The sequence below is a fragment of the Gossypium hirsutum genome, chromosome D12 (genome assembly GCF_007990345.1).
Source record: "Gossypium hirsutum isolate 1008001.06 chromosome D12, Gossypium_hirsutum_v2.1, whole genome shotgun sequence".
NCBI classification, from domain to species: Eukaryota; Viridiplantae; Streptophyta; class Magnoliopsida; order Malvales; family Malvaceae; genus Gossypium; species Gossypium hirsutum.
Genome location: NC_053448.1, coordinates 48303886 through 48326049, shown reverse-complemented (window position 1 = coordinate 48326049; position 22164 = coordinate 48303886). Strand labels below are relative to the sequence as shown.

The 22164-nt window shown below is 36.7% G+C and overlaps 2 protein-coding genes across 2 annotated transcripts; one reads left to right on the top strand and one right to left on the bottom strand.

Annotated features, from left to right (window-relative positions):
* Positions 1–14346: 14346 nt before the first annotated feature.
* On the top strand, positions 14347–14970 carry LOC107946267 (uncharacterized). Its single transcript, XM_016880524.2, has one exon. The coding sequence runs from the start codon at positions 14459–14461 to the stop codon at positions 14753–14755; it is 297 nt and encodes a 98-aa protein (XP_016736013.1). The 5' UTR covers positions 14347–14458; the 3' UTR covers positions 14756–14970.
* Positions 14971–16261: 1291 nt separating this feature from the next.
* LOC107946268 (chlorophyll a-b binding protein 7, chloroplastic) lies at positions 16262–18555 on the bottom strand. Its single transcript, XM_016880525.2, has 4 exons — positions 17960–18555; positions 17396–17619; positions 16752–17266; positions 16262–16492 (listed from the first exon to the last, which is right to left on the bottom strand). The coding sequence occupies exons 1-4, from the start codon at positions 18013–18015 to the stop codon at positions 16475–16477; spliced, it is 813 nt and encodes a 270-aa protein (XP_016736014.1). The 5' UTR covers positions 18016–18555; the 3' UTR covers positions 16262–16474.
* Positions 18556–22164: the final 3609 nt, after the last annotated feature.

Here is a 22164-nt window from a genome sequence, read left to right as displayed (position 1 = left end):
GTTAGTCGAGCATTGCAGAACATTTAGCGAGTTTAGGCTCACTTATCAACCGCAACGAGCCATCAAGGTTCAAGAACTAGTAGATTTTGTCATTGAATGTACTTTCTCGAAAAAACGCCACCACAACAGGAACAATTCACAGTGTTAGGAATAATGAGTCAGCAACAGAAGTCAGTTAGAATAATTAATAGTTAGTTGATCAGTTAGTAATTATAGTTAGTTCAGTTGTATTCTCCAACACTGTATTAAATACTACATGGTTTCTCATTAATGAATATGAAAGGAATATTTTCTAGTATGATCTTAATATGGTATCAGAGCTAAAAATTTTCTTGGGGTAGCTTGCTAGTTTTTATTTCTTGTTTTCTCATGGCAGATGAGACAATGCCTACTGGTGGTACACCTCGTCATTCCTCTAATGTTGAAGGAGCAGATAATGCACAATGGTTTAATAGCATGACGTCTGCAAGAATTTGCTATCTGTTGGTCAATTTGCCAGGGATAATGCTGTATATTTTGAATTTCATCCATTGCTTTGTTTTGTGAAGGATATTCGAACCAGGAGGACACTACTAGTGGGCCGCATGCATGATGGTTTCTACAAGTTTGACACTTCTCGAGTGCTCTCAAATAGTGGTAGTTTGTCGAGTCAGTCTCGTGTGCCGGAGTTATATGTAGCTCAAAGTGTGTCTTCACTTACAGTATGACACAATTGACTAGGACACCCTTGTAACAATGTTCTTGTGGATATTTTGCGTACTTGTAATGTTTCTTTTCCACGAAGTGATCTGTCGTCTTATTGTTTAGCTTGTCAGTTAGGCAAAACATATAAACTGCCTTTTCACCCATCGACAACCTTATATTCGTTACCTTTTGATTTAGTGGAATCAGATGTTTGGAGTCCTACTCATATAAAATTGAATGGTTGTGCTTATTATGTTTCTTTTGTGGATATGCATAGTAGATACACCTGGGTATATTTCGTCCAATCCAAATCAGATGTCTTCAAGTGTTTTTTTATGTTTCATTCCATGGTTCAAGTTCAATTTGGCTGCTCTATTAAATGACTACAAATCGATTAAGGAGGTGAGTATTGGTTTGTATCCAAGAAATTGTCTCGGCTTGGTATTCAACATCGAGTTACTTGCCCTCACACTTCTGAGCAGAATGGGGTAGTCGAAAGAAAGCATAGACACATCGTTGACATGGGGCTAACACTTCTAGCGCAGGCTTCATTACCATTGACTTTCTGGTCTCATGCGTTTGCTCATGCTGTTCACTTGATAAACAGACTTCCCACTCCTGTTCTTTAGAAGAAAAGTCCATATGAGGTACTGTACAAGACTCAGCCTATGTATTCTCATCTTAAAGTTTTTGGTTATGATTGCTTTCCCAATTTAAAGCCATATTAGAATCACAAGCTGCAATTTCAATCTCGACAGTGTGTTTTTCTTGGAGTTGCTACAAGTCATAAAGGGTACAAATGTATTGATAAGGATGGTCGTATTTTTAACTCTCGACATGTTGTTTTTAATGAAAAACTTTTTCCATTTCGAATTGGAGTTTTCTTTCACTCTAAGTTTGTGCAGGTTGATTTTTTTCATCACAAGTCTGTTCTTCCCATGTTGGTTGATGTAGGGTCTTCTTCTTCTAATTCTCCAATCTTCGGTCATGGTGTTTCCTTTCCTATAGAATCGTTTAGTAGGCAGTCAGCACCATCACATGAGACTGGGTGTTCACCAACAGTAGGTTCTGCAGCTCTTCAATTTGCTTCTCTTGGCCAGCAGTCAACACCATCGAATGAGACTGGGTGTGCATCATCAAATGATACTTCAGCTGCAGTTCTTCAATCTTCTTCTATTGGACAGACTGTTATGCCTATGAATGTTCATTCAATGCAAACTCGATCCAAAACTGGGACCTTCAAACCTAAGGTGTTTGCCACAGCTCTAACAGAAAACGAGCCTGCCTCTATTCTTGAAGCTTTTCAAAGTCCTACATGGTCAGCTGCAGCTCACACTGAATATCAGGCTTTGATTGTGAATCATACCTGGGATCTTGTTCCATTACCTGAAGGGCGTAGAGCTGTAGGATACAAGTGGATTTTCAAAGTCAAACGACATGCGGATAGATCTGTTGCTCGGTATAAAGGTAGGTTGGTTGTCAAAGGCTATCTTCAGGAGGCTGGGGTTGAGTTTCAAGAGACTTCAGTCTGGTTGTCAAGCCAACAACCATTCTGGTAGTCCTAGCCTTAGCAGTCTCTATGGGCTGGTCTCTTTGCCAAGTTGATATAAATAATGCTTTCCTTAATGGAGATTTGCAGGAAGAAATATACATGTTACAACCACCAGGGTTTTAACAACAAGGTCCTAGTGGTCAACAGCTGGTCTGTCGACTGAAGAAGGTGCTCTATGGGCTTAAGCAGGCACTACGAGCATGGTTTCACAAACTCAGAAGTTTATTTGAAAATGCGCAGTTTGCTAGTTCAAAAGCTGATAATTCTATATTTGTTCGTCGATCAGGGTCTTAACTCCTATATGTTCTTGTCTATGTCGACGACATAATTGTGACTGGGACGAATTCACAAGAAATAGACAGCTTTGTTAAACAACTTGATATTCAATTTTCTCTCAAAGATTTGGGGAGGTTGAGTTACTTCTTAGGCATTGAACTAAACTATACTATGGATGGGGTTTTCCTCAGTCAAAGAAAATATGTGCTTGATCTTCTTGCGCGTGCGTCCATAGACAGATCAAATGGTTCACCAACACCTATGACAACAACTTGCTATTTGACAGCTAATGAAGGTAATCCTATTGAAGATACACAACTATAGAGGAGCTTAGTTGGTGCATTGCAGTATGTAGTCATAACCAGGCCGGATATAGCATTCTTTGTTAATAAAGTATGTCAATACATGCATAAACCATCAGATTAGCACTTTAAAGCTGTTAAACGAATTTTGCGATATTTGAAAGGGACCTTAGACCATGGTATCAAGTTTACTCGGAGTTCAAAACTTCTTCTTGAAGGGTTTTCTGATGCAAGCTAGGGAGCTGACAACGATGATCGTCGCTCCACATCTGGTTATTGTGTTTTTCTTGGAGGAAGTCCTATTTCGTGGGGTTCGAGAAAGTAACAGGTTGTCTCACGTTCTACAGCAGAGGCAGAGTATCGCAGCCTTGCTCATGTCACTACTGAAATGATTTGGATTCAGTCTCTTTTGTCTGAGTTAGGTGTCACTCCTAAGGGCAAATCATTGTCTGGTATGATAGCTCAGCTGTTGTGGCAGTTGATGGGAATTCAGTAATGCATTCAAAGTTCAAACATGTTGAACTAGATCTGTTTTTCGTCTGAGAGAAGGTTGCTCAAGGACCATTTCAAGTTGGACATGTTCCAAGTCATGACCAGGTTGCAGATGTGTTGACAAAACCATTGTCTGCAGAATTATTTCACAAGTTTTGAACTCGACTTAAGGTTGTTCCTCGCAATGACGAGGAGAGAAGGTTGAGTAGTACGAGAAATGTTAGGAATAATGAGTTAGCAACAGAAGTCAGTTAGAATAGTTAATAGTTAGTTGATCAATTAGTAGTTATAGTTAGTTCAGTTGTATTTTCCAGCACTGTATTTGTTGCGGAAAGGATCGATTCGAGAACTCCGATATGACTACAAGTAAATTGACCGGAACGAAAAATAAAGTGAACACAAGGATTTACGTGGTTCGGCTTTAATGCCTACGTCCACGGGCAGAGGCGAAAAGAAATTTCACTATAACAAGATGAAGATTACAAGTGTTTTACACTCAAGACACAACCCGAGAACCTCACAACTCTCAACCCCTATAGAAAACCCGAAAGCTAAAATCCTAGCTTTCAAAGAACAAGCTTTGCTCTCTCTTGGTTTTGGGATGATGAATATGGCTAATGAACCTCTCTATTTATAAGAGAGTTCAAGGACATAATTGTCCAAAACTTTGGCAAAGATTTGTGGTTGAAAATGGACACCAACAACCATCCACTAATCCACTACCACCAACAACCCACTACCAACAACAACAATCCACTACCAATTTTAAGCCATTTCTTAACAAATCTCCACCTTGGCTTGAAATTTACCAAGCTGAACATCATAGTGAATTCCTCGAACTGGATCACCTCTTCCAAACGCCTCTCTGGCGCTAATCAATCCCGAATACCTATCAAGTCCAAGCAATGCTTGAACTTATATGCAGGGATCACCTTAGTTAACATATCTGCAGGATTCTTCTCGGTAGCAACCTTGCTGATAACAATGTCACCTTGCGTAACATGTTCCCGAACAAAATGATATCTGACATCAATGTGTTTGGTCCGTTCATGAAACATCTGATTTTTAGTCAGATGTATGGCACTCTGGCTATCGCAAAATACAACAGTGAAATCCTGTTGTAAACCCAAACTGCTTACTAGACCTTTCATCCACAATGCTTCTTTCACTGCTTCTGCTAACGCCATATATTCCGCCTCAGTCGTAGATAAGGCTACGGTAGACTGTAACACAGCTTTCCAACTAATGGCTCCTCCAGAATAAGTGAAAACATAACCCGTCAGAGATCTTCTTTTGTCCAGATCTCCAGCATAATCAGAGTCCACATAGCCCGTGACACTGCTAGTGCAGTCACTCTGATCATATACCAAGCATAAATCTGCAGAACCTCTCAAGTACCTGAGAATCCATTTCACGGCCTGCCAGTGTTCCTTGCCAGGACAACTCATGTATCTGCTGACCACACTAACTGCATGTGAAATGTCTGGACGAGTGCAAACCATTGCATACATCACGCTTCCAACTGCACTCGAGTATGGAATGTGAGACATTTGCTGCTTTTCTTCATCAGATTGTGGTGACAACTCTGCAGAGAGTTTGAAATGTGGTGCCAACGGAGTACTCACAGTTTTCGCTTTATCCATGCCGAAGCGTTGAAGAACCTTTTCAATGTAGTTCTTCTGCGACACACGAAGCTTGCCCGCCTTGCGATCTCTGTGAATATCCATGCCCAAAATTTTCTTGGCAGCACCCAGATCCTTCATCTCGAACTCACCACTCAACTGCGACTTTAACTTGTTGATTTCCGACATGTTTTTGGAAGCAATTAACATGTCATCAACATACAGCAACAAATAAATGTGCGAACCATCTGAGAGCTTCCGATGATAGACACAAGCATCATAGTCACATCTTGTGTAACCATGCTGAATCATGAAGCTATCAAACCGCTTGTACCACTGCCTTGGGGATTGTTTCAATCCATATAAAGACTTCTTTAATAGACAGACATGGTCTTCTTTACCAGGAACTGTAAAACCCTCTGGTTGACGCATGTAGATTGTTTCCTCGAGCTCACCATGCAAGAACGCCGTTTTTACGTCAAGCTGCTCAAGTTCTAGATCAGACTTGGCCACCATGGCAAGTAATACACGAATGGAAGAATGCTTTACGACTGGGGAGAAAACTTCATTGTAGTCAATCCCCTCTTTCTGAGTGAAGCCTTTAGCAACCAATCGTGCCTTGAATCTAGTTGCTTCAACCCCTAGGATGCCTTCCTTTTTCTTGAAGACCCATTTGCAACCAACTATCTTCTGGTTACTTGGCGGCTTAACCAACTCCCAAGTATGGTTCTTGTGAAGAGATTCTATCTCCTCACTCATAGCAATTGCCCACTGTGCCGACTCATCACACGTGACAGCCTCATTATAACTGGAAGGTTCTATACCAATGGACTCCGCCACACTGAGCGCGAAAGACACCAGATTAGCGTAACGCGGATTTGGTTTGATTTGTCTCTTCGTTCTTCCAGTGGCAATGCTATATGGTTTTTCTTGAGGTGACTCATCTTCATCGGAATCTTGCACCTCAACTTGATCATCCTGGACTGAAGTACCTTCCGTAGGAATTGGAGCGTCCACCTGACACTCCACCTGCTTCTCAACACCGTGATCTCCCATTCTATCTGACTCCTCCTTTTCCCGGGAATTTGTGGTGGATCGAAGCATGGATGACTCATCAAAAGTCACATCTCTGCTGATGATGAACTTGGACGAAACCGGATCAGGACACCACAACCTGTATCCTTTCACCCCTTGGCCGTATCCAAGAAATATGCATTTCTTCGCCCTCGGTTTGAGTTTTCCCTCATTTACATGAGAATACGCAGGGCAGCCAAACACTCTTAAACCAGAGTAATCAGCAGGAGAACCAGACCATACTTCCTCAGGAGTCTTCAGCTCAATAGCTGTTGACGGAGATCTGTTAACCAAATAACAAGCAGTATTAACAGCTTCAGCCCAAAATTCTTCACCGAGCCCAGCATTTGATCGCATGCAACGAGCTCGCTCCAAGAGAGTTCTATTCATGCGTTCTGCAACTCCATTTTGTTGTGGTGTTCGACGAACAGTGCGGTGTCTCACTATTCCTTCATTTTTGCAGAACTCATTGAATTCACCTGAGCAAAACTCCAAGCCATTATCCGTCCGGAATCGCTTGATCTTCTTTCCTGTTTGATTTTCGATCAAAGCTTTAAATTGCTTGAAGTTGATGAGAACCTCATACTTGCTCTTCAGAAAATACACCCAAACCTTTCTCGAGTAATCATCGATAAAGGTAAGCAGATATCTGTAACCACCTTTAGAAATTGTCGGAGAAGGCCCCCAAAGGTCAGAATGGAAGTAATCCACTGTGCCTTTTGTCTTGTGAATCCCAGTGCTGAACTTTACCCGAGTCTGCTTACCGAAGACGCAGTGCTCACAGAAATTCAACTTTCCTGTACACTGCCCAGACAATAATCCTCGTTTGCTTAGCACCGATAAGCCTCTCTCGCTCATATGCCCGAGCCGCATATGCCATAACTTCGTGGTGTCAGAATCTAGATCATCTGATGATGACACTCCCGCAACACCTGTAACCGAGGAACCATCGAGGAAGTAAAGGCCCCGCTCCAAATTACCACGTATCACAGTCAAAGCACCCGAGAATACCTTGAGAACTCCACCTTCAGCAGAGTACCGAAAGCCTTTCTTGTCCAACGTACTCAAAGAGATCAAATTTTTCTTCATTTCTGGAATGTGCCGAACATCAGTTAGAGTTCTAACAATACCGTCAAACATCTTTATACGAACTGTGCCAATCCCCATGACTTGACATGCGTGGTCATTTCCCATTAGTACTGAACCAGAATGCTTCTCGTATGTTGAGAATGCATCTTTCGAAGTACTTATATGAAATGTAGCTCCCGTATCAAGAATCCATCTCCCACCAGCGTAAGAGTCGGATACTGCAAGAACGATCTCGGCATCACTTGAAGAATCTGCATCAGCTACATTCGCACGATCATTTTGTTGCTCCTGTGATTCTGATTTCTCCTTCCTTTTCGGACAATCTACCTTCATGTGCCCGTACTTCTTACAGTAGTAGCACTGTATTCTCTTCTTGGACTGCGATCTAGGATGGCTTTTACTTGAACTTCCACCCTTTGCCTTGGATCTTCCTCGAGCAACCAAGCCTTCGCCTTCATTGTTTTCGACCACCTTACCAGTGATTTTCTTCCTCAACTCACTGGAACTTAAGGCATTTTTCACCTCCTCTAGAGTCAGGTCATCACGACCGTACATCATTGTATCAACAAAATTCTCATACGAGGGAGGCAAAGAACACAAAACAATTATTGCTTGGTCCTCATCATCGATTTTGTTATCGATATTATTCAAATCCATGATAATGGAATTGAATTTATCCAGGTGCTGGGAAACAGGTGTACCTTCCTCCATCTTCAGGGCATAGAGTCTTTGCTTGAGGTAGAGCCGGTTCGTCAATGACTTCGTCATGTACTTGCTCTCTAACCGGAGCCACAAACCGGACGCGGTTTTCTCATCCGCTACTTCTCGTAGCACTTCATCTCCTAGACATAGCAGAATAGCACTATGTGCTCTTTCTAGCATGTCATCCTTTTGCTCTTCCGAAAGCGTGCTTGGTAATTTATCTTTACCAGACAATGCTTTTAGCAATCCTTGTTGAACCAGCACTGCCCGCATCTTGATGCGCCATAAACTGAAACTATTTTTCCCGGTAAATTTCTCGACATCATACTTAGTCGATGAAACACTTGTAGCCATAATTTGGAACCTTTGAATGAATGATAATATTTTCTTCCTGATGTGAAAGATCAGACAAAGCTGCAGTCACAGGGCAATTCAGAAAATATTATCACTCCTTCAACTACGCTCTGATACCAATTTGTTGCGGAAAGGATCGATTCGAGAACTCCGATATGACTACAAGTAAATTGACCGGAACGAAAAATAAAGTGAACACAAGGATTTACGTGGTTCGGCTTTAATGCCTACGTCCACGGGCAGAGGCGAAAAGAAATTTCACTATAACAAGATGAAGATTACAAGTGTTTTACACTCAAGACACAACCCGAGAACCTCACAACTCTCAACCCCTATAGAAAACCCGAAAGCTAAAATCCTAGCTTTCAAAGAACAAGCTTTGCTCTCTCTTGGTTTTGGGATGATGAATATGGCTAATGAACCTCTCTATTTATAAGAGAGTTCAAGGACATAATTGTCCAAAACTTTGGCAAAGATTTGTGGTTGAAAATGGACACCAACAACCATCCACTAATCCACTACCACCAACAACCCACTACCAACAACAACAATCCACTACCAATTTTAAGCCATTTCTTAACAGTATTAAATATTGCATGGTTTCTCACTAATGAATATGAAAGGAATATTTTTTGATATGATCTTAATACACAGCAACTGCCATTTTCGTGCCTACTTTAAGTGATTCCGTAAATCCCTCTACAGACACTTGCATACTCTACCCAGATGGATCATCCATTAAAAAGAGTATTGGAATAGTGTTTGATCGACCCAATAGGTCACGAGTGGCATTATTATCTAATCCTTTCCTTCCCAGCAACAAATAGCGTTGCAGAATATGGAACACTTTTAGCTAGATTGGAGTTAGCTCATGCCCTAAAAGCTCAGCACTGGGATGTGTTCGTTGATTCACAACTTTGTGGTAAGTGAGCCACAGAGTTGGCAAATGAGTGTCTTATAAATGTATGCCTTTCTTGAAACGACGATTGTTTAAAGGAATGTAGAGGGCCTCACGAATGAAGCATATAATTGTAATGCAACTACATGACTTGGGCAGATGGCACTCCCTTACTATCTTTCTATAATTTTGCAACTCACAGCATCAATGGAAATTAACGCCTAACTTTCCTTTCATCATGGCACATTCCCTCTAAAACTAATGCACTAAATGCCTTAAAAAAGATGTCACCTTTCCTCGACATTCCAGAATAAACAGTTATTGTTTGTCTTTCACAGGCCACTTTGAAAGCAGCTACAAACTAACTGGTTAAGGAGACTATTGTTAATACCCAAAGACAATACATACGTGCTCATGCCCACACAAGCATAACAGCTCAACTAATGAGCAGGTTTTCCAATCACTAAAAACCCACAAAGGTGTCTTACCTACACTGCTTAAAATGTCTCACGCAAAACATCCTCCTTGTGCCTTCATGTAGGAGCAAGAAGCTTTTATAAATTTCTAGCAAATCAAGTTATTAAAACACAATAAGGTAGGAATCTAAAAATCCAGAATATGCGACAAAGAGCTCAGGTACAAATGGTTGAATCTTGGCACTAGCCCGAGTAGCTCTAGAGAGGTATCACATAGCCTATAAATATTCAGTTTCACCACGTTGACCAGGTACGCTGAATACCCCTTCCATAAACTTTTCTTTTGTTATATTTTGTTGACTTAGACAAAATTTCCATCTTGCAAATCACTAACAGCTCACCTTTGACCTATCTTTCACCCAACCCTCAAAATTGACATCACCAATATTTAATGAAATAATAATTGATGTTTGTTGACTGGATTGGATAAAAAAATTATTAATCGAATAAATAGATTTCCTTGTAGGGTATCATCAAAATACCAAGTATGAAATTCAACATATGAATAGAAATGGAGTGTAAAACAAAGAAGCAAAATGTCAACAATTATTGAAATAGTCTTCAGATGGTTTATGTAATTGTCATCTTTGTGGAGTTACGTAATCAGCATCCCTTTGTATGACTCATCTCCACTTAACCTTGTAAGTAATTTGGGCTTGAAAGGAAGGCCTTGGCTCAAGGCTTCACTTCTATTGTATGTCTCATATCCACATAGCCTTTAAGTAGTTTGGGCTTGAAAGGAAGGCTTCACTTAAGTGGCAGGTAAAAAAGAGTTCTTTCTTTTTTATTATAAAAAAACTCGCAAAAAAAAAGTTTCTTTGAACCTAAGTAGTGGCTTTTATCAACTTGGGTTTGATTTTGTTTTAATGGAAATCTAGATTTGATTTCTCAAGAAAAAAAAAAGATAAAGAATGGTAGTGGATTTAATTTTTTTAATATTTTCATCATAATTTTTAAGATTTTAAAAATAGCACTATTGTTAATTATTTAAAAAAAATATTAAAATAATATTTTAGTTATCGTTTAAGGATTAAATTAGTTATTAACTCTTTAAAGTAATGTGTTAGGTCATCTCCTTAATGGAAGTTAACGGATGAGTAACTAAAATGTAATAACCTGATAACATTAGTGACAATTATGTTAATTTTGAAAGTTAAGTGACTAAAATATAATTTAAAACAAAAGTTTAAGGAAAGTTGGCGAGGTTTACCCTTCTAATTATTATAATAATCATAATAATCATCTTTGGGACTTTGTTTAGCTTATGAATATTGTAAATTTTTAGATAAATATACTTTTTGATATTTGTATTTGGCTTCAATAATCATTTTGGTATCTATGTTCTTTTTGGTCAAACTGGTGCTTATGTTCGGTTTTCATTACACAAAATAATACCCAGAATTAATGGTGCTAATTTTTCTAAGATAGATATACTTTTTGGTACCTATAATTTTTTCTTTGATTTTTATTTTGGTACCTATATATTTTTTTTCAACTTGAAATTTCTGTTACTCAAAATGTTACCTAAAACTAATAGTGTTAACTTTTTGATGTTCTCTTGTGAATATTTGATACAAGATGAATTTAGTGGTTTGAATTTAAAAGTTTTTCTTTTGTTTAAAGTTACATAATTATATAGTTAGTAAATGAGTTTTTACTCAAATGCATTTATCTTAAACTCAAGATTTAAACAGAACATTTTCATACACCAAAATTATAGCTTTTTCTGAATATACATTTAAAAATAGTTGCCGAACATGTTAAAAATAAAATATTTTTTAATAAACATGAAATCGTATTGGCATTCGAATGTTCTTTTGAATGAAATCTATTTTTCATCAATTTTTAAAATCATTTTCTTTAAACAAAATATACTCTAATATTTTTAGATAATATTATATTTTATGTAATATAAATATTATTTTTACAAAGTATACTTTTATAGAAAAATAAAAAAATATTTTTTACATGAAGATAAAAAAAATTATAAGTTTTTACATAAAATAAATTTTTTATAATTTTACAATTTTATTTTTGATAATTTTTCATCATTGTCACGTGTCAAATGCTCATTAGACCACATAGGAAAAAAATAACATTGTTAGTTTTGGGTACCATTTTGTATAATGGAAACCAAATATACGTACCAATTTGAAAAAAAAAAACATAGGAACCAAAAAGTGTTGAGGCAAAATGAGTGAGTTACTGAGTGGCACTCAGCAGTGCCAACTAAAGACTGCTATTGAACTGATTAAAAAAGCTTGTCTTATTTGATTTGACAATTCAATGAGAAAATTTTTTGGATATATTAATATGTTGTTTTATTGAAAATACTTTGATGCATCTATAGAAATCAATCCTTGACATTTGGAAGATTGGTTTGGATTCGTGTGAATCAATTAACTACTTGGAATGTGAAAATTTGATCGAGGTGGTGTTGTTGATTTTGGAGAGGATATATTCGATTGATTGTTTTTGATGTAATAGCTATTTTCAAAGAGTTACTTTGTATTAACTTAGATTTTATGTTAACAAGCCAAAATTTATATATGCTTGGAGGCTTGTCTAGGTTTTGTAATGAGAGCTTATTGAGTGGAACTATTTTGTGAGAAAGTGCAGTCTGAATTGTAAATATTGTTGAGTGTATACCGCTCAAGTTCTCAGGGGAGGTGAATGTTCTAATATTTAAGTACAAAAGTAAGATCTTTATATAAGGGAGTGATAGAGTGTGAATCACCTAATGTATTGTGGATTAAAGATAGTGAAACTACTAATTGTGTTAGGCTTCGTACAGGTAGAGAAACCGAACTGCGTAAACAAAATTTTGATGTTCTTTATTTGGTTTGCACAATTTTCACAATATCAAACCGTAATGACCACTGCAATCTAGTATTTACATTACAATTTTCATATTTAAGCAAAATAATAATTAAAATAAAATAGGATATAAAAATAGTAAAATGTTGTGCAAGACATAAAAATCCAAGCAATAGTATAATATTGAGGAGGCTTATAAAGGTGACGACTTTGTCATTGTATAGGTAGAGCCACCAGCTGCCTTCTTCTTTCTTTCTTTCACATTTCCAGATTTCTTTACACAAAACCCCCACGTGTCGAAATTGAAAAAGGTTCCATAGCGTTTTTCTCTTAGGTTTCCACAACTCTTCCTTTTCTTGTTCTTTCTTTACCTAATAATGCCTTCATCTTAACTTAGAAGTTTTTTTTGAATTTTTCATCTCATATTTGAGATTCTCTCTTGATAATTTTATTTATTAAAATTATAAAAAAATCAAAATATCATTTTAGATTTATTTAATTACAAACTAAATTAAATATTAAATAAGTATCTATTAATGCATCCATATACGTTTTTTTATTAAGATTGGAAAATCTAATAGATAATTACCATATAAGGATAATGGAAATGTGGCAGATGAAAGCTTGAGTTAATAATAAGGAGAGGTCCAAGGAGCTTTAAGATTTTATGTTCAATATTCATTATGTGAGGTATGGGAAATCCAATTAATTCCCGAGTAAAGCTTACAATATAGGACATATCTTTTCTATTAGATTTTTTAATATAATATAATATTTAAATTTATTTAGCATATTGTTGAGCAAAATGTGTGCCACCATGGTGTACATGAGTTTGTCCGCTTCTCTAAAGCTCATGAGTTTTAGCAGCCACCTTTAATGGACAAGATTTCTTGATTTATGAGGCATTAGGAGACCCCTGATGATCGTAAGGATGTACGCCCAAGAGTTTTGTTCTCTTTCAACTTCACTCAATTTCGCATTGAGCCCACTAAAATTTCTTTTCAACCAATTCATATCTATTCGGGTTTCATAAATCGTGTCTAGAACCCTCTCTAAAAGTTTTTTGCATACATCTTTTCAATTGGCTGCGACAACTGACCCAGTCACTATCGGCCAATCCACCGGTAACTTGAGTTGTAAGTACATGTCCTCGAGTGTGATAGTACACTCGTCGCATGGAAGATGAAATGTGTGCGTTTAGGGTTTCTACATTTCCACCAACATGCTTACAAGTGTGGCATCTAATTTACATTCCTACTCATACGGGCGACGTGTAAAAATCACACATCTCTCAAATATGGTTTGATTAAAGACACTAGAGGAGCAAGTCGATTACGAATATATGTTTCCAAAATCTGATCTTCCAATTATATATATAAATACAAAATATTAAATTTCAATATAACAACAAAATATTTAAATTAAATTAGATTAAATATAAACAAATTCTTACCCTTTGTAATTGATTGACCAAAATGTGCTCGCCATCCAAACGAATTAGAGATTTTGCCATTACTAATATAAATACAAAATAAATTGTAATACAAAATTAATTTTTTAAAAAAAACCTTAATACAATTTTAATAATAAAAATTTATTGAGAAATTAGAAGGAAATTGAGAGAAATTTGGGAGAGATATAAGAATGTGAGAGAAAGATTAGTTGAGATTAATTTGAAAAATGAATGGAATTAGAGATTTAAATAGCAAAAAAAAGGGAGTAACCGTTCGATGGGGGGTTAAACGGCTATTGGGGGTGGGGAGTCGTTGGTTATGAAAAAATTTCGGTGTAATTTTTCAAAAAAATCTACTTAAATTTATACTTTTTAATAAAAAAACGGCATTTTTAGATATTTTACCAGAAAAAATAACTTTTAAAAAAGAAAATCTGGAGACGTCCTTAATGTCCAAAGAAGCGAAGGGAAATAAGCAACGTCAGGCAGTCCGCAAGCCCAAGCCCTAGGCTACCCGGTCAAAATAAAAATCAAAACGCATTGAATACGTGTATAATTTCCACACCACTTCTTTCCATTATACTCTTCCCACCAAGAAAAAGATCTCACAATTTCCTCTTTCCTTTTATCTCTTCCTTCCCTCCCCTACAATCCATCTTTAGACGTTATGGTTCCCATCGTTTTGACCCAGATGGCTACCGGTTTGGGTGTATTGGCCGGGGCCGTGTTTGTCAAATCGGTCATGGACCAGAAACCCATGGCCGGACCGTTTCAGAGATGCCCCACTTGCAACGGCACAGGGCGTGTCTTGTGTATTTGTTCCCGCTGGTCGGATGGCGATGTCGGCTGTCGGACTTGCTCGGGGTCTGGTCGCAGGGCTTGTAGCAGTTGCGGCGGATCAGGTACGGGCCGCCCCATTCCGGTCCAACTCATTGTGCGTCAACCAACCAATCGAAGCTTCTAGTTATCGAGATTTTGCTGTCCTTGAAACACGACAGTCGTAAAAACTCTTAGCTTACTATAAATTTATCTATGTATATATTTTTAGGAATTTTATTGTGTAATATATATATGAGAGTGGAAGAGAGAGATGGGGGAGGTTAGCATCTTAAAATCTTGTATTGCAATCACTCTATTCAGATTCTTATCAAAGTTCAAACTGAATTTATAGCTTGCTTACTTGTATGGTATTTCTTGATGATTTTAACTACGCTTAAGCAAACTGGTTTTTTAATGCAAAATTATAGTGCTTTTTTTTTCAGAAATTAGAGAATTATTTGTAAAGAAATTCATCCTTGGCAAGAATTCGAATTCCATGAGTTATATAAAATGGATCTTCCTATCAGCATTTGAATTATTAAAAAAATATAGTTGAAAAGTTCTTTTTCTGTTCTTCTTTATATATTGTGAAGTGAAGTTGACGAATTCAAGTGAAGAATGAAAGATTAAGAAGCAAAACTAATGCACCACATTGTGGGATGTTTGCATATTGGAAGTTGTTTCTAAATTTCATTTGGTGGGGAATATAACAATGGACAAGAATGCCAAACTTGTTGCTCTAGTAATCAAGATTTATAGATGTTTACTATTTAAACTATTTGTTTTCTTTTATGGAAGAAAACCTTAATATAAGATTTGTTGCATGGCAACTTAACAGGGCATGCATGATGGCACAGACATTGAAATGGCCTAATAGGCCTAAATCTTAATGCTGAAAAGCTGATGCTTTTGTTGACCAAGTATCCACATGATACAGACTAGCTGAGTGGTCTCAAATATTAGGGAGGGATCCTCATTCACTCCATTTCATCTGATTAGCGGTTAAGTTATAAGTTGTTAAAGAAATAACAGTTGTTTTTTATTATTATTAATTTTAAGCACAGAAAGAGAGGAGACCAAGTCAAGGCAGAGTCCAAGTGCATATAATATGACTGACCTGATTTAGTAAAGGAAGTTTCATAGTGGACTAGGTTTTTGCGACTAAGTCAGATTGCTACTATAATACATGCATCCTAATTTCTTAATATTCTCAGTCACCTTAAGCCCGCTATTTCCTTTTTCTTTGCATCCCTAATCTACTCTTAATAATGGCTACGGTTCTTCTAATATATTATGAATTGAGTCAAATTTAGTTGTGGAATAATTAAAATGTTATTTTTTAATAAATAAATAAATAATAATATAAAAGAATTTTAAGGCTTTTTTTTTTGTTAATTGAGTTTTAGTTTAGTAGACATCGATATTTTTATCAAAGTAAGAGGACGTAGATTGAAACACGTCTAATCTTTTATTTAATGGTGAGAAAGGAATCTAGTTCTACACATTGTATAAAAAAATATTACCGTTTTATACATCTACGCCACGTCCCTGTATGCATGTATGTACGTAGGTATGAATGAAGGAAAGAAAAGCTGATTTATTTACCAGCATTTGTTGGGCTTTGGATTTCATAAATGTTGATTAACCTGAATAAATAAAATTCATTGCATCTAATTCCACATAAATATTTGTACATCACTATAACATCTACAATACAAACAGAGGCATTACAGTTTCTACTAATACAAACATTCCCCCACAACATTACAAGTCTTCCGCTCTTCTTCCAACGTATGGAATGGTATGATCATCATTGTCATCCCAACATTTTAATCGCTCTTAAAGGTTGTCTCTTAATCCTGTCTCACTTGGGAGTGAAAGCCTGACATGGACAACCAACACCAGTTAGTCCGACCCTTAGGAAGACAACAAATTTGATTCAAAGTAAAGGTGTTTATTGACAGCATCTATATATGGCATTAAAATTTTAACTCCTAAAGCTTTAACCTCTGAATCAAGAACATAACCAAATAGAATATACTTGAATAATAATTCAACCAAAACCGATTCAAATTGAATAATCTATCCAAACTGAAACTAAACACTACAAATGGAATTGGTTTTTGAGGGGATGAACTTACAGCAAAAATGGTGGCGTGACCAGGATCGGCGAGGTGGTCGAAAAGGTTGTCAATGGGTCCAGTGCCGGTATAGATGTGTTGGAACCAAGCACCTATTACCGCCAACATAGCCAATCGACCATTCTTGATCTCTTTAGTCCTCAATTCCTTGATCTTCTCAGGGGAGCCAGTTCCCCAACCAAGAGGATCGAACCACAGCCCACCAGGGTACCCAACATCGGTGCCCGTGAGCTTGTTGTTAGGGAAGATGGGGTCGGTGTTTACGCACCCAGGCTTGAGAATGTCAGCCCATCTTCTCCCTTCTGCCCACCCGATGAAAATAAGCTCAACGATGAAGAGGGTGGTGGTGTCAGTGAAGTATTCCTCGGTTCCAGCAGAGTACCATGATGGAGTGTTTAAAATGCCAATTTTGGTTAGGAACTCTGGGATGAAAATCCCAGCGGCTCCTAACATTGCCCATCTGCAATGGACGAGCTCTGCCTGTACGTTCCATCTCAAGGTCTCAGGGTCTGATCCTGTGAAAAATAAAAAATAAAATTCAACCCTATATTACACACACACACACACACACACGCACAGAAAAAAAAAAGATTTTAACTTTGTGAGGTACTTGATTCAATTCAATGGATGAAACATGATTATACCAAGGCCTAGAGGATCAAAACCGAAGTCTCCAGGGAGGCTGCCATCGAGCCATGGAGGAGGAGTACTGCCTGGGAACCAAAGAGGTCGGTCGGGGTCAGCCACTGCACACACCGGAACTGTTCGGGCTGCTGCTGGTTTTGTGTACTTTTTGACTGATCGAAGTTTCTTCCCTGTAAGGAAAGAAGCCTTTGTTGTCCTCACTACTGATCCACTCCTCTGGGAACTGTAAACATTTCTTACACATCATAACCTGATCGCCTCAACTATTATTTCTAGTTTTTGTTTACACCATTTTAACCAAAGAATTCTATCACATGTAAATAGCTGGAAAATTCCTACCCGATCAGTGTAGCATGATCACTTATAAATGGTTAACTACCAGTTAATCATTTCTAATACACTTACATGTGCAGACATTTAGCATGGTTAACTATGTTACTATTTTTCTTCTGACATTCATGTCGGCACATAATTAGATATCCCCACACTCACTTTCATTCTTAATAACATAGGTTTATATTGTTCGAAAATAGGTTGATAATAATAAGGGAAAGAGAGCTTGCCTGGGGGATGAGATGGCAACGGCTGCAATGGCAGAAGAAGCACAAACAGAGGCCATTTTGCCTACAATGAGGTGGGGGAATTGAGGGGGTTTTTGTGGCAGACAAGGATATTAAAATCTGTTAATGTATTCCAGGGGGTTTATCATAATGGATAGGAGAGTGGATGCCCAATTGGCCAGTGCTTTGCCATGTGGCAACCAGAATCTGATATCAAAGCCCCTTTGCCTCCACTTGTTGTGCTTATTGGGAGCAAAAATCTCAAACTTGGTGGCTCACATTGCATGTTTGTGTGGCTCTTAAATCTAACAAAAATCCATGCCAATGTACCTTAGGCTGGTTTCATTGTCCTAAACGATAACACTACCCCCATGTTTGATATTAGAATCGTTGGGTACTAGTAATATGTCATCCAGGGAAATGGCTTTTCCTTAAACTAAGGTGGGATGTCAGAAAACTTTACAATTGTTTAAATCTTTGAATGGAGAACTTTACAAGTGTTTAGTTTTATTTAATTGAAATTCAATTAATCAAACTCTACCTTCTAGATCGATATGAACAGTAATATGAAGCAAGTCAAACAAAGGGCATGTACACTCTTCATTTGTGACCTTTATTTTTTATTTTTAAATGACAAAAAGCTGTGGCTTTAAAATTAACCTGTCCTGCTTATGATCTCTATATAATAGGTTGTGACCCAACTTTTAGAACCCAAACAGTCCATACTCTAATCCTAAAAGCACAAGCTAGAGTGCAGTTGGGCTAGGTAGGCCGCCTTGCTTTTCTCAGTCAATGGACTTACTTTTCAGCCTTTTTTTCAGGCCTCACAATCTCCATTTAAAATTACCCTCAACCATTGATCAAAAACGAAAAATCAACCCAGTTGACAACCAAAAATCTGGTTAGCTAAATCCTTTACGTTTCATTATTATCCATATCACCTATTTCTATGGTAAAGAAAAAGATGTAATGATCCTTAATTGTTTGGTAAGAAAAGAAAGTTAAAAAAAAAATCAGCATGCCAGTCAGGCACAGATTGGATCTTATCTGCACGTCTTTGGGCAAAATCATAACCCCCCAATTGGTGTAGATTGAAATATAGATAAAGTTAAGGCCCACAGCCACATATTCTCTGTGTCTCCATCAATCAACTTGCTTGTTGCCTTCTATACCCCCTAAAACACTATTCCTTTTTCTTCCTTGGAAAATCTCTTTGAAAATCTTGTGCAATCTCCCAAAAGTACAAATCCCATCAATTTTATACCATCTCAACTTTATGGTTCACCAAATTCCAAATTTCACATCATATTAGAATTCAATCGGTGCATCCAAATTAATTTAGACAATCATCTTTAAAAAATATCTATTAAATTTAAAATTCGAATCTCAACATCTGCAATCACTTGAAATAATGAAATGATATCGAAATCTATACGTAATCAACATAATCATAGGCAATTTGCAACCCCACAAGGTTAACCGACCAGGAATTAGAAGTTTGGTAGACTTACCAGCAAATAAGTGGCCACACTTTTCCCATCTGCTTGACGAACAGTTAGGGGTGTTCCTTTTATTCACATGAGGATGGCTGACCCAAAGAGTATGTGGATGTGTTATAGCTCTTTTTAAGGAATCAAACGTGATTATTCAGCATTCAAATAACTCCAAAATGTAATTAGTAATTGTTTGAGATCTACCAACAATATCAAAGCATGTTTGATTGGAACAGGAAATCCCTTCACTGAGGGAACACGGCTTTCATGCCCTTCTTTTTACTTAAAGGCAGCCATGTGCTGTCTATTACTACTACTAATTATATATATGATCAGATTTGGGGTCCTTTAGATTTCCCTACGACTCACAAAAATTAAAATATGATAAACTCTAATATTCAATTTGGATTTCGTTTCAATTTTATTTTAGTTTGAATTTATATTATTTAATTATATTTAGTTAATTTTTTTAATTCAGATAAGTTGTGATATTCAATTTGATTTTTAGAAAACTACAAGAATACACATTAATTATGACCTTTTTTTATAAAAAAAAAATTGAATCATTGTTATCCATAAATTACTGATGGCACAATATTTGGTCACAATCCTTACATCCTTAAGCATCATTGAGAAGTGTGGGAGAAAGGAACAAGAGTCATTGTTAAAAGATAGTACATAATAGCACATTTGATTGTTAGAATGAACTTTGCCAAACCCTCGAGAAAGTGGGATTATTGTTGTGTCGGATTCCTTGGCCCCAAAATTGATAATGTTTCTTCATCAGCCTGTGTTTTGTAGCATTCGTATTTTCACATGCTAGCTAGCAGTAGCAGACCATTTTTACAGATAAAGACGTAGAAATGATTATTATTTTTTTCAATCGAAAGCCATTAGTGACCAATTATGCAGCTTGATGAGTGTTTGCAAGAACCACCATGGGATCTTTTGCCACACTTAGACAACAACATGCAACCTCCCCTAACGGCACGTTGTGGTGGGCATCGCGGTCACCTACTAACTATATTTCAACCCCAACTTTTATAGATCACCCTCAAATTTCTCTAACATTCAACTTAAAATTAGTTGATAATTGTTATAGAAATCCAACTTAAATATATCACCATAGACAATCAATGATATAACCTATGTGATATAATTACAATCAAGTGAAGGTAGAAAATTTTATCACGTAATAAACTTGAATGACTATATTAAGATAGAATAATATGCAATAACAAGAAAATACAAGGCATAATGTTACATTTAGACATTAATATTTATATTTTTTGTTAATTTGAATTTTTTAAAGATAAATTTAATTATTAACCTTTCAAAAAGAGTTAATTTTTTTAAATAAAAATTCTGACTAAAACATTATTATTTTTTAAACGATGTTGTCATAGCAACCTGCATGATAGTCCACGTGTAATTCATGTTGACATGACACTATTTGTTTTATTTGCCATATCAACAATTAATTTAAAATTAAAAAGTATATAAAAGTTCAGAAAAATAGCATGAGATACATGTGATATGCCATGCAAGCTACCATGTTTAAAAATATAACGTTTTAGTCAGTATTTTCTATTAAAAAAATAATTCAACTCTTTTGAAAGATTCTTTTCTATTTTTTTCTCCAAGCCGTTTGTTTCTTATCTTTAGTTTTGCCCAGCGGTGGTGCCAGCCTCCAGGCTGGCTATCGCCTACTTTTTTCTCCCTCCCACCAACCCTTTATTTCTTTCTTCTTCTCATTCACTCCACATCTTTTCTCTCTTTTCAGTTTGTAGATCTATTTTGTGGGTACTTTATTGTCTTCACAAGTTGTGATGGACAGATGACGATGCTTGTCGTTTGCTAAAACTCCACTGGCTACCAGTAATTTTTCTTGAAAAGTGGATGGCTCTTCTTCAAGTTCTTAATATGTTTTTGTTTTGAGAGTATTTCAGAATAATAAATGACTTCACGAGTCGATTTGGACCCATGTTGTCTTGAGGTTTATATATTTTTTGTTTCTTTTTCCATTGTTTAATAAGTTTTTAGTTTTAGAAGTTTTTGTCTGCTTTTGTAGCACATTTTTTATTCTTACTTACGCAGGTAACCTTAATTTTACTAGTGATTTTAGGGTTGATTTTTTTGTCGTCCTCTCTAGTTTGGTGAATACTCGATTCTTTTGTCGATTTTTGCTCGCCGCTTTGGACCATCCAAGGTTAATTTTCATATCGTATTAAGAGCTTGCAATCACTCCAGATATGTCGTCTAGAGTTGTGGCAAAGCCGATTGTCAGCGTGTCATGATGCTCTATTGATGCTGAGGCTAAAGCCTTTATTGTGTTGATAGAGCTTGCTCTTCACCATCTAATGAGGGTTTGTTATTTTTCCCCTGTATGGTTCCATTAAAAAAAAAGAATCTCTTTTTGAAAGAGTGAATACCAAATGTGACTCTTTCTAAAAAATTGAAAGTCACATTTAACTAAAAAAATAATCAAAATAACAAAAAAAAATACAAACGTTAAAAATTAATGACATTATACCAAAATAAGTTTCGACCTTAAAATTAAAGATTGACACTATTCTAGTGTAACTATTTTGCAATATTTAGGAACATGAGTTCATTGACTAAATAAATTGTGTAATTTGAGATTTAGAGTGAGTTTGGATGGACGGTGCGTTTACCTGCAGTTAGTGTAAAAACAATGGTGGTGGTGAGATTAGA